Raw genomic sequence first — 13,173 nt, 5'->3', positions numbered from 1 at the left:
TGTGTGTGTGTCTCTCTGTCTGTGTGTGTGTGTGTGTGTGTGTGTGTGTGTGTGTGTGTGTGTCTCTGTGTCTGTCTGTCTGCCTGCCTGTCTGTCTGTCTCTGTGTCTGTGTGCGTGTCTATCTGCCTGTCTGTCTGTCTGTCTGTGTGTCTCTGTGTCTGTCTGTCTGTCTGCCTGTGTGTCTCTGTGTCTGTCTGTCTCTCTGTCTCTCTCTGTTTCTGTCTGTCTGTCCCCAGTGACAGTGCTGATATCAGCTGTCATTTGTCAACGTTAGACTCAGCGGTGTTTCTTAAACACTGTACTATAGTAATGTAATATGGGCTGATCGGTGCTGCTAAACCAAATCCCATTCAAAAATGTGGAAGTTGTGGTGAGCAGTGGCAGGCACCAAGAGACATATGACTCAGTGCCTGATAGATAGATAGATACTTTATTTATCCCGAGGGAAATTCAAGCATACAAAATACAAAACATACATTACATACATTAAACATACATTAAACTAAAAACTCAAAGTAGTAGTAGTAGTTAATGGTGACGTATTATACTGTTACAGTGCACATAATACTTTGTGTGAAACATGCAGCCATTCCATTCTATAAAAAAACAATCTCCATTTATTGATTGCATTTACACCTGGTTGTCTATTTATTCCAAAGTGTGTTTTGTTATGCCCACTTTATAGACTGCAGGAATGTTCTTGCCACATTATGGTAGAACAATATCAAAGGATTGTCTTGTTGTCCTCGCAAAACAAATAATAGTTGTATATAGTTATCCTGTATAGTTAAACTATGTAGTTCATAGGTCTATTTCATAGTTTTTGATTCCAGGTGAAGTAATGAGGGCCATCAAAGAAAATCTTGCCCGGGGCCCGCTGTTGTCTGGAGCCAGGCCTGAGAGCACTGTGTCAATCTGTTTGACTACAGTACAGACTGAGTGAGCACGGCAGACCTGGCTGCACAGAGAGGAGAGGTTGTTTTCCCTGCTCTTTTTTTTTCATCAGTGAGAAGACTGGCTGTTTCTATATAGTTATTCTTAATGTTTGCCACTGGTCAGATTCCACTTGAAATCAATGAAACGAGGCGGTAGGAACACTACCGCTTTTGTCCACAGGGGCCGCCAGAATCAATACAACATGAAAGTTCCTTGTTGCTGCTTTAAAATAAAATTGAATTTTGTCTCCCACAGTGTGGCACGTCATCATTCTGTCCCGAACACAAAGATCGTGTATGTAAGGAGGAGGGGTTACTCCGTGTTACTGTGGGGTGATTAGTCCTTTATATTCCTTATTTTTAAACAAAAGTATGAAATCATATCGTATCGATTTGAAGCAAGTCACATTTGAAGCATTGAAACCACCGTCCAAAGCTCAGTGACTTCCTGGAATCCTGTCTTTTCTGTAAGGTTGCCAGGCAACCAGACTCCAGGATGTCTCTATCCCCTTACTCACTTTGTGTATGGATTAAACAAACCAGACACAATGTAGGCCAATTGGTGAGCTTTAACTGAAGGTGTAGCTACACAGTCAAGATGCATGGTGATATGAACCTTTCCTAGCCTTTAACTCTTAGTCCTCCTAATTCCTAAGCAAAGGCCCCCAGTTGTGTGAACCAATGGATCAATCCAGTTGCTGTATCTTCACTCATATTTGACCCACTAACAGTTACCAGAAAAGTTTGTTCTGACTTTCACAAGGGTACGGCTGCAACCGGTGTTTCACCATGTTTAACCAGGACCCGCTCCTTCTGTCAATAAAAACAGCTCATAAGGAAAACACAGTTACTATCTTGAGCTGATTATGCAGTAATGAATCATACTGAGGAGAGAGGTATGGAGGTATGGAGGTATTGAGGCGCTGCAGTTGGACCTTTTTGAACATAACGTTACGTGTTGGTTGAACATCGCCTCAGCCACTGGCACAGACGATCTTTGATGCATCGTCATCCCGGCGCGTCCTGATGATGTACGCAGCGTGCGACGGGGCAGCCTGGGCTCCGGAGTTGGCAGTAGCGGCAGGCACACAGAGATGGCTGCGCCCACGGAGCGGTGCCCCGGCGGAGGACTCGCTGGGTGTCCGCGGACGGTGAGGTGTTGGTGGCGGCTCGCAGTGCTCCTGCTCTCCGTGTCCTCCCTGCCGACGGTCACCGCGCTGGTGGAGGGCCTGTACTGCGGCACCGAGGTCTGCTACGATGTGCTCGGTGTCACCCGGGAGGCCGCCAAAGTGGAGATCGCCCGGGCTTACCGGCAGCTGGCGCGCCGGTACCACCCGGACAGGTTCAGACCGGGAGATCCCGGTTTAGAGGGGGAGACCTACGAGTCCGCCCAGAAGAAGTTTCTGCTCATTGCGACCGCGTACGAGACGTTAAAGGTGGGTCCAAGTGTCTGTCAGAGACTGAAGGTTCATCCAGATACTCTGTCTGTCTGCAGGAGTGTGTTCCTATAACGCACAGTGAGTCCAATCATGTCCTCATCAAAGGTTGCCTCATGACATCTGGTGTGTTTATGGTCTGTTCACATAATATCAGGAACCTTATGGCTTCATACTGATCCATATTACTGCTACTGTATCTCTTCTTGTATCCCTCTATAGCTTTAAGTTCATAGTGTTCCTATTACAGCACCTTTATAATGTTCTGATAATATTCATGAATGTCCCTATGCTACTGTAATAGCACTGTGAGTGTGTTCCAATGTCGTATATTTTCCTTCACATTGTGACCACCAGGGTGCCCAGGTGGTCACAATGGTCACAAGGTTCATAATGAAGTGTCTCAGGGTCATTACAGGTAGCTGGTCAGCCTTTACGGGACACTATATATATCTGTTCATATACAGTCTCAGTGGAGGAGCTGTGGTCTCCAGTGAACTGACTACAGTTTACCTAGTTTTTCTCTAACTATAACATTGACAACTCCATTCCACTCAGCATCTGGTAAACTTTTCATACTAAATGCGTGCCTGGGTTTACTGAGTGAGCGGGGTAAAAAACAATGCAAATTTTCCAGGATTATTTTCATGATATTTGGTCATTTTCATCAATTTCCAGGTGTTTAAATGACTGGAGTAAAAGCTAGTCTCTAAATTTCCAGGTTTTCCAGAGCAAGTGTGAACCCTGTCAAATAGTTGTATAGTTTTCCTAAAGGGATTCCTGCTGTCTTTGTGTCATATTCTATACCTATACTAGCGACTGGTGTTGCATATTTGCATCTCTATAACCCACAAGTCATCTTTTTTTATGCCACTACTTTAAAGGACCAGTGTGTTGGATTTAGCCGGGTAGTTGCTGATTGCAACCCCTTTGCCTCACCCTCCTGTTCCAAGCGTGAAAGAGAAACTACATTGGCCGCGAAACATATAAAAAATCTCTAGAGGCCCTATTGTAGAGCCAGTAGTTGGTTTGTCTATTCTGGGCTACTGTAGACACATGACAGACTCCATGCGTCGCGATGACTTTCAATTTTAATTTTTCATAGTGTCATCTACTTTGTGTCTTTATAATATGCTTTAAATAATTTTAAAGTGACTGACCAATTTCTTACTTGTGAAAAAGTAATTAACACAGTTAACATTCTCCTAAAGATTCATAGTGTCTTTACTTTCTCTAATATTCTTCCATTGTCAATAGAATAACTTATGGAGCCTTGTAATACCAGTATGTTGATCCCTAAACTCATACTGTATCAATTCTTCTGCACTACTACAAGTTGCAGTGTCTATGTGCTACTCATGATTCTTTTTGAGCACAGAAGAAAATGTGGTTGGACTCTGAGGTAGTATAATCACAGGACTGATGCAGGCAGAGCTTAAGAAGACTGTTTGGTTTAATTTCTGCCACATAGGCACAATAGCTTAAAAATGATTCCCACAACAATATTTTCACCTCAAAACTGAGTCAAACTGTATGTGAGGGATAAGTGTGTTTTGTTAGCAGCTATGAAATGATTTGGGTTTTTAATGTTGAAATCAGGTTTGGCTGAGCTCCACCTGCAGGTCTTCATAACAGAAACCTTCAAGTAAAGACTGTCTGTGTGTGCAGGATGAGGACACTCGGCGGGACTACGACTACATGCTAGACCATCCTGAGGAGTACTACCAGCACTACTACGCCTACTACCGCCGACAGCTCACCCCCAAAGTGGACGTCAGAGTCGTCATCCTGGTCACCATCTGTGCCATCTCCATCTTTCAGGTACGATTCCTCCAACAGGTTCTAAAAGCTTCTCCAGATTTGCAGCGAGTCTTGCCGGACCACAGATGGACTGTGTGGGAGCCTAATTTATTCAGACTTTGACCCCTGACTATCTGTCCATAAATGGTAAACCCTTCTGTCCTCAAAACGATTCATCATCATCTAAGCTCCAAAACCAATGAATCCTACAAACAAATGTTGTGATTGTATTAAAGGCTGATACTGTATATCTTATCTTGTGCCACAGAGCTATTAAAACCACCTCAGTCAGCCACACTGGGCGACACATCCTCTATGTTTGATTCTGATCAAAATCAGGGAACATTTCTAACTGTAATGCTCTTTATTTACTGCTGATGTAGGGAGTAGTTTGCTATCATTCAGTGGTCTAATCCTTTATTTTATACCAGCTGTCACACAGCAGTTTTTACTTGCTTACTTAATTTGAATGTAGTGGAAGTGTGCTCTGTGCAACTGTGTTATCTTGGAAAACAGTATCGGATCGGGACTCGGTACTGGCAGTTGTTACTGTTAAATGACTTGGATCAGGGGCACTATTTGTACTATTATTGAAAAAAATCAAATGATATCCAGCATTATATGTGACACGCAATAATTAAAAAGATTAAATAAAAGAAAGGACAATCATCTTCTGCCAAATCTCCATTTCCTTCCTCTGTGTCAACCTGTCTGTCATTATTTATTACATATGAGGTACAGTCTCAGTCTGGACTTACACCTTAGTGTTAGTTGTGGGCACTTAACAACCCATAACCAGTTAACCCTTACTAAGTCCCACCCCTTTTTGCTCTGTGCTCCAATAGCAGCTGAGCAAACCTCAGTCAGAATATATATCATGCGGAACCTTACCTACTCACAGACGGGCTGTAAGAAGATATCGTATTGCGATGTTTTGTCTTATGATTGTATAGTTTCTCAAAAACCTCGATTTTCATATTTAAACCTCCAACCACTAGATAGCAGTTGTAAACTGAGGGCAATGATGTTGGATGTTACAGGGACTGTGATGCATACAAATGCAGATCTCACTGCTCGCAATGTATGACCTTGTTTACAGTATCACAATATATACAATATCGTACTGCCAGATTCTCGCCAACACACTGCCCTGCTCATAGGTGCTGAAAGTAGAACTCGGCTTTAACTCCCTGTCTCTCCTGCAGTACTACAGCTGGCACAGCAGCTACAACGAGGCCATCAACTACCTGGTGACGGTGCCAAAGTACCGAATCCAGGCCACGGAGATCGCCAAGCAGCAGGGCCTCCTCAACCGCACCAAGGAGAAGGGCAAGAACCGCCGCTCCAAAGAGGAGATCCGGGAGCAGGAGGAGGAGGTGATCCGCGACATCATCAAAACCAAGATTGACATAAAAGGGGGCTACCAGAAGCCCAACCTGTCGGACATCCTGCTGTGCCAGATCGTGCTCTTCCCCTACTACCTGACCACCTACGTGGCCTGGTACGTCTCCTGGGTTTATCGCTTCACCATCTGCAGGGAGGACTACGGAGACGAGGAGAAGCTCTACATCATCCGGTCAGTTCTCGTGACAAGTGTGATTTAGACCCAGTGTTTGCGTGCTTATACCTGGATGACACTTTTATACGTTTCTCACCTCAGCATCCCGTCAGTGTCCTCACAGCAGACTCTGTTTTAATTCTCAGGAGGTACATGAAGATGTCCCAGTCTCAGTTTGACAGTCTGGATGAAAACACCAAACAGTCCTACCTGGAGAAACAGCTCTGGATCAAAGAAAACTACGAGGTTTGTCTCTTCTTGTGTTTGTCTTTCCATCTTTTCCCTTCAACTTCATCTGTCTTCTGGTCGAGGGGTGGGCGGTTGAGCGAATATACCGGCTATTAGCAGTTGGCTGAGTCCATCGTTGGTTGGTGGGGTTTTTTGAAGATTTTTGTCATTTTATTTAGCTAATTTAATTTAATTTTTTATTTTTTTTTTATTTAAAGGAGCGCTTTTCTGAATACTCAAAGACACTGTACAATGATAATAAAAGAATTGAATACCAAGAAGCAGCAATTAGGTAAAAAAAAACAATATAAAACAGTACATTTACATATGTTAAAAACACATTAGACTCAGATTTTAAAAGCCATTTTGAAAAGGTGTGTTTTTGTCAGTGATTTGAATGTTGGAGGGTCGGTACAATTATGATTGTATGTTATTTAATCTCAGGATAAACTACAGAATGTGTAGTCGAATAGGTGTTTATGCATGTTAGGCTACTTGCACTTTGTTTAATCCTTAAGGTAAGCTTAAGTTTTACTGCCCTACGTGATAATACGTTGAATGTATCCCAAGTATCCCAAACAAGCTCACCTTTTTCTCTGTCCATTCCCTCTCCACGGGGACGGTGTAGTGCGCCCTGTGGTCTGTCTCAGTACAGAGCACGCATACACAGGTCTGATCCTTCTTACAGAACAGCTCCAGGAGCCTTTGGTGCTTCGGACACATCCTGTCCTCCATGTTGGCAACCGGCTCAATCAGCTTGTGCTTGGTGAACCTGGCAGAATGAGATTTCAGATGCTCCTCGCAGTAGGAAGTCAGACACACAAGGCAGGATTTTACTGCCTTTGGCCTCCCTTCCCCAAGGCAAACATCACAGAGGACCTCCTCCCACGAAGGAGGTGGGAGTGAAGAGGAGGGACGTGAAGGTGAGGTTTGAGGAGAAGGAGAAGTAGAGATTGGAGGTGAAGGTGGGGGTGATGTTTGGGGTTGCGGAGGCGGTGGTGGCGCCTGAGCTGTGGCTTCTGGTGACGGTGGAGTAGAGGTTTTGGGTGCAAACACAGGCGGGATAAGCGGTGGTAACTCCTCTTGTAGTGGCTTTTTCTCTCCTTTTTTCTCTTTCTTTCTCCTGTCCTCCTCTTGCTTCTGCTTCAGCTCCTCCATTAGCTGTTGCTTCTGATCTTTCTCCAAAAGCCTCTCCTCATCCTCCCTTTTCCTTCTTTCCATTGTCCACTTCTTTTCAGTCCCTTCTTCCTCCTCCTCGCTCACCTTCCCTTCCACACTCCTCACCCTGATCTCCTTGAACTGCTCTGCAATTTCTCTCAAGACAGTGTTAATGCTAATATCAGGCCTTTTGTGAAAAGACTTCTTACACATAGGACACTGGTACAAAGGGCTGGTTTTCCAGTATCCCAGGATGCAGCTCTGGCAGAAGTTGTGTCCGCAGGGGATGGATACAGGGTTTGTGAAGACGTCAAGGCAGATGGAGCAGTGCACCTGCTCTTCAGAAAGGTTCCCAGTTGTTGCCATTCCTGCACGGCGGAGAGGCAGGGTCATTTTCAGCGCAAGCAACCAGGCTCTGAAAGTGGCATCAATCCTGCTGTGATATTGAGGTTGCTGGGGTTAAGATGGCATGACTTTATTTGTGGTCATTTTCAAGCAAATTAATAAGATATGACAGGGCTCATTTATCATCACAACATGTCAGTTCTGTCTGTTGAAGGTTTTACACTAGAATATCAAGTCAAACTTTTTTCTTTGTGTAATAAATGAGCCCTGTGAGTCTTGGGGGAGTGTTGTCAGACTGTGTTTATTGTTGTTTTTTGAGCCTGAGCAAAAGTAGATTTTTGAGGCCGATCCACATTCATATTTGAGAATTAAAAAAATCGGATAATATGTCAACATTTTTGATAAGTATGCCTTAAATTAGACCAATATACACATTATACATAGGCTATATGCTGGGGGGTTATTTTACAGTTGAAAATAAACTTGTCAGTGTTCTCTAGTGGACAAACCATAAAATTGCCTACTACAAATGATTGTAGTAGGCAATTATTGTGTTGTTTCAGACAGTGAATCCAGACATTTGCGTCTTGAACTTCAAGCTAAATATACCATGCTTGTTTAATTAGCTTAGAGTGTCTGACTGTGAAGCTGAAAGTAGGTGAGTTTGACTTTTAACACAAGCAGCTCTATGCTTGAGGCCTAGATACTCATGGCAGACCAGATTATTATCTTTCCAAAAATAATGCTCGAGCCGGTGATCTTTCTTGCAGTGCTTCCCTTCATCAAACAATAATCTGGGTTATGGAAACACCTTAAGCCTTAAAAACTTAAAAAACTTGTAGCTACAATGTTTTAAACAGACCATGGCAAAACAAGTCCTCAGCTCAGGTCACAGCTCTTAAGCAGCCAAACAGTAATGAAGAAGATCAAAATATTAACACCACTCCCCTAAGAGACTTTCTAGTGCACATAGAAGCAGATGTGATGGTATAGAAACGAAAATGCAGGAGAAGACAAGGAGTGACAGAACAAGCAGAGATATGGGAACACTCACCAGAGAGCAGCTGCCTCAGTGCTCCGCTGTACACTGACACATGAGACAGGCTGTAACCACTGCCACCTCCAACCCCCCCACACATAGACACACACACACACACCTCAGACCTAAAATATACCCCCCTCCCTTTCTTTTTACCCCAGATACAAATTTATACTCCCTAGGCATGGACCTCAGAGGTCCAGGAGGAATAGCTTTAACCCTTTGGAGAATACCAGCAGTCTAGCCTGGGTCAAATACAGGAACAGAACAACAAAACACAACCATGCTACATTGCAGCAACCTTGCAACACTACAGGAAATTCCCGTTTGGTAAAGCTCATTATGTTTGGTTTCTTCTTCTGAGCTAAAGTCAGTGTTGATCTGTTGTGGCTATAATTGTAGTTTTGTTAAAGGCACAATACATGATTTGTGTCATTTAAAATGTCACTGTAGGGTTATTTTAATATATTGTAACACTTACCACCTACAGGTGGAGCAAATTTAGGCACTATGTTTACCAGCTAGTCACTAACTTTGTCTGTCTGTGTCATTAGGTGAAGGGCAGTAGTGTGCAGTGGCTTAATTAGAGCTTTTTTGCTGACCAAGATAGATGAGAGTGAACTATAACAGCAAAGTTCTGCCCAATAAAACCAAAACAATCAGCTGAAAGAAGCTAAAATGCTCCATTGGGCTGAGAGGAACGCCAGGGTTGGGTGATAATTCTCGGTGGGTTTGTCACATTACATCTCATTTGATCCATTGTTAATATAAAAATTATGATTAGTGCAGCTTTGAGGAGGGCAGTTAAATAATTTTTTCTGAGCTTAAGCGCCCTCTCCAGACAACAAGCTAAAAGACAAATCACAAGTTGAAAAAAATGGACATTAAATTCTGTATTTGACTTTGATTTATCTTTAATAGACAAGTTCAGAAAGAAGGTACAAAAGCAAACATTTTATATAAAAATACAGAACATATTATGGTGGGCCTACATGAATCCACATTAAGTTTTTTTTAAAAAGCCCATAAACAATTTCATAATTCTACAGTATGTGCAAACATCTCTCATTTGGCTGCCCAGGTCTAAACCTTGAGACATTATATTTATATCTCTTTAACTTCATATATTTAACATGACAAGTCTCCCCAGCATTATAGTTACAGTTAAACAAAGACAGTAAGGAAAGTGCCAGAAGTACATCATTACTCAAACTCAACTATTTCCTTAACGCATCCAACTGAACCAGGGCTGCAAAAAGAAGAAGCACAGGTCAAATGTTGCTTTTGGAATAAACCTCTCTAGTCCTTCGCATGATTTTACCCCAAAATATCTGTTTTGTTTATGTTATATACAATTACATAAGACTTCAAAGTATAAGAGAACTATTGGTTACTTTTGATATACCATTCTATACATCTGTACTATGTAATCAGTCAATACCAAGTACCATCCATGTTATATTTTGGTTGCCCCTATACACACACTGCACACACAATGATTGCTTTCAATGTATTGCTTCCATACAGTCACTATGAGGGTCAGCGATCTGTATTGAACTTGATTTTCCTTGAGCAAATGCAATAAATTGTCCATGTTATGAGATTTTGATATGCAAAATTACTTGCTTTGTTTTTATTTCATTATGTGGAAAGTTGTTTGAGGTAAAGTACTTTGCAAACATGTAAAACTGTAAAGGACCAAATCTGTTCAAAATTAAAAAAAGTACCTGCACTTTGCATCAAACTTTTGTCCTAAAGATGTTATGTATGTTATGTAAAAGCCTATGCTGACTCACCAGGTTTTTGACTGGCTGTCAGTCTCAGGCGTGTTTAACAGGGGTTATAACGAGCGGAGAAGAGTTCTTCCCCTCCTGGGTGAGGCAGGGGCTGAAGATTGGGTACAGACTCTCATTAAAGGTATCGACAAAGGTGTAGAGATGTAGACGCAATTTCACATCATAGAAAGAAATCAGTCCTCCTTCATAATCCAGGAAAATTCCCACTTTATTGGGTTGGGACTGCAGCATTAGAGGCAGGCGGGATGATGCCAAAGCCTTCACCTCTCCGTTCTTCAGCCACAGGCACCAGTATCCCCCCTCGGGACTCAGCTTGATCTCACCCTTGCGGCGGGCCGAGGCGCTGGCCACCCCAAGCGTCCAGGCCGTCTTGCGCCCCATGTCCACCTCCCAGTAATGTCGCCCAGAGCTGAGGCCCTCTCGGCTCATGACGAAGAGGGCGGGGCTGAAGCGCTTTGGACCCTCTACGTGGGAAGTCTTGCGCTCTTCATATCTCACCTGGCGACCGTCATCAGACACAACCAAGTTCCTCTGGGCGGTGGCAGGGTCCAAAATCACCTCACCTGGACATGACAGAGTAGAACATTATATAATGACCTTTAATACATCTCTTGTCTTTTGACATCAATAAAGAACTACATAACTTACATTTTCCCCAAAATCCATCATGACTGTCAAATAGTTTCTTGTTATGGTTTACCCTTTAATCTCCTAAGGAGTGTGTTACTGAATTTCATCCAAAACAAAGTGCTGGAAGAAGTAATAAGATATTTTACCTAAGCGAAAGAAGAAATAACATAATGTAAAAATTTAAGTAAAAGTCCTGCACTCAAAATTCTACTTCAGTAAAAGTATAGAAATATTCTCGCCAAAATGTATTTCAAGTTAAGTAACTTGTTGCTGGACAAGTTAAAACTTTAGTTCAGTGACCTCACCCACATCCTACAGCCTTGCACAACTCCAACATGACAGTCACAATAACTGGCTGTGCAGTGCTTTATATTTTACTGATTGATCATGTTTTTTTTTGGTAAAATCAATCTATTTATAATATTTAGTGGTGTGAGTACAAGATTTCCATCTGACATTCTATTATGGAGTAGAAATATGAAGCATAAAGTGAAAGTACTCAAGTAAAGTGCTTGTGTAAATACACACTGCAAAGTTGCAACACTCATAATCTGGCTGCATGTCTGGACCGTTGACAGTATACACAAGGTCCGGACTGAGCTTGTATGTGTTGTGAAAAAAGTGGCGCCATCTTGTGGACGATTTGTAGAACTGACCATAATATGAAGCTATGCTTTGCACTGCTCAAAGAATCTCATATAAGAAGAGTCATGATTCCCCTGCAACAAACTACTGAACACCAAATTCTGGACAGTTTTACTCACTTGAATAGTTCTGTACCTTCCGGAGCTCTAAGAGAGAGAGAGAGAGAGAGAGCAAAACATAGACAGAAGAAAGGAGAGGGAGGCCAAGTCAGCAAATAATTCAGCTGAAGAGTCAAAGTCAAAGCAGATGGCACGTGTGGGTGGTAAACATGTAGATCTAATCCAAAGCTGTAAATGCTCGAGACATGTGCTGCTGTCAGTCAGCTCTCTGCCGCTGCCTCTCCATTGATTCCTAGTGGATGAACTGCGGCCTCAACACCATCTCCATCTGTCCGACCATCTTGTATGTGTGAACATGTGAGTATGGCGGGGGTGGTTGGTGCAATGATGAGTCACTTTTCTATTTCAAAGCGCTTGTACAGTGACCTACATATCCTTGTTTTGGATTTTTGCACAGGAAGTGTAGTTGGTATTTCTACATTATTACAGGAAGTGTGGGTTTTACTGTAACTTTGCATAAATAATCCACACATAGGAACACTAAAAAAAAGCACAAAAGGTTGTTGCATTTTATTTTGAAAGTGTACAGTACATAGTAGTTTGTCTCATTTCCAAAAAGTTCTGCTTACTTTTCAAAAAAATTGTTGTGAGTGTAAAATCTACTGTGTGAAATGTTATTTTACAGGGGATGGACAAAATAACAGGAACATCTAACAATGTAATCCAGTAGCATAGTCCTTCAATGAATTCCACCCATATAAAGTTAATGACATCTAGTTATCATAACACAGTGAGAAATGCACTCACCTTTCCCGTACAGCCTTTTGAGCTCCTCCTGGAACTTATCAATGAGGCCGCTGACAGAGGAGCCTATGGTTCCCAGGTAGAGGTCAGTGTTGATGCTGACTGCCGACCAATCAGCAGGCTCGGGTGGGGGCGCCAGCGTCGCCAGGTTCTGCAGGAAATGGAACAGGAAGGTTATGCAAGGTGAGATGAAATTACAATTTAATGATGCCTCGGGGGATGTTGTCTTGTTGATTTAATTTATGGGGAAATAAATCTTGACAGTGTGCAGATTCATCTCTAATAATCTAGTGATGCAGACAAACACAGCACTCTGCACATTATCAGTTTGACAGAAAAATCAAAAAACAGTATATTGTCTAGATTAGCACATTTACATTAGAAGACTTACAGAGGTTAATGTATTTGCTGGCATACTCCCAACTTTGTTCTTAAAAACACAGTGTTTGGGTAGTGTGTGGCGGTATGCCTCTGCTTCCCCTCATACTATCTGGAAAAATTCTAAACTTCAAAGACGTCTTTCATGAGAGAAAATCAACATTTTATCTAGGTAAACAGTCCAGGAGAAATGCACAAGGGGAAACTTCTATAACAGCTGGCTCTGTTCACAGAGGCTTTTGATGTTGTGTCACAAATCTCCTAGCAACTACAGCTGGTGCAAGCATGCAGGTCCGCTAGATAATTGGCTGTGTTGATGTTACTCAGATAAATAATGTCAAATCATATATATATATATATA

The 13,173-nt window shown here is 42.3% G+C and overlaps 2 protein-coding genes across 2 annotated transcripts in view; one reads left to right on the top strand and one right to left on the bottom strand.

Annotated features, from left to right (window-relative positions):
- btr12 (bloodthirsty-related gene family, member 12) overlaps positions 1-13,173 on the bottom strand; it is a gene marked incomplete in the record, with an annotated part of 24,093 nt that overhangs the window by 3,684 nt on the left and 7,236 nt on the right. Inside the window, 5 exon segments of the mRNA XM_035675781.1 lie at positions 6,547-7,549; positions 8,516-8,618; positions 10,323-10,859; positions 11,691-11,717; positions 12,438-12,594. Coding sequence (XP_035531674.1) covers positions 6,547-7,549; positions 8,516-8,618; positions 10,323-10,859; positions 11,691-11,717; positions 12,438-12,594 — 1,827 coding nt within the window.
- dnajc25 (DnaJ (Hsp40) homolog, subfamily C, member 25) lies at positions 1,957-6,095 on the top strand. The gene is made up of 4 exons (XM_035674973.1): positions 1,957-2,372; positions 4,041-4,193; positions 5,378-5,748; positions 5,877-6,095. The coding sequence occupies exons 1-4, from the start codon at positions 2,031-2,033 to the stop codon at positions 6,073-6,075; spliced, it is 1,065 nt and encodes a 354-aa protein (XP_035530866.1). The 5' UTR covers positions 1,957-2,030; the 3' UTR covers positions 6,076-6,095.

Source organism: Morone saxatilis, unplaced genomic scaffold, assembly GCF_004916995.1.
Source record: "Morone saxatilis isolate NCDOM2014 unplaced genomic scaffold, NCSU_SB_2.0 Contig4, whole genome shotgun sequence".
In the NCBI taxonomy this organism is placed as follows: domain Eukaryota; kingdom Metazoa; phylum Chordata; class Actinopteri; family Moronidae; genus Morone; species Morone saxatilis.
This window is presented reverse-complemented; position numbering and strand designations above follow the sequence as displayed.

Excerpts from the sequence above, each read along its gene's own strand:
- dnajc25 (XM_035674973.1), top strand. The coding sequence starts at position 2,031 with ATGGCTGCGCCCACGGAGCGGTGCCCCGGCGGAGGACTCGCTGGGTGT. Across the intron at positions 2,373-4,040 it reads CCGCGTACGAGACGTTAAAG|GATGAGGACACTCGGCGGGA; the intron begins GTGGGTCCAAGT and ends CTGTGTGTGCAG. Across the intron at positions 4,194-5,377 it reads GTGCCATCTCCATCTTTCAG|TACTACAGCTGGCACAGCAG; the intron begins GTACGATTCCTC and ends TCTCTCCTGCAG.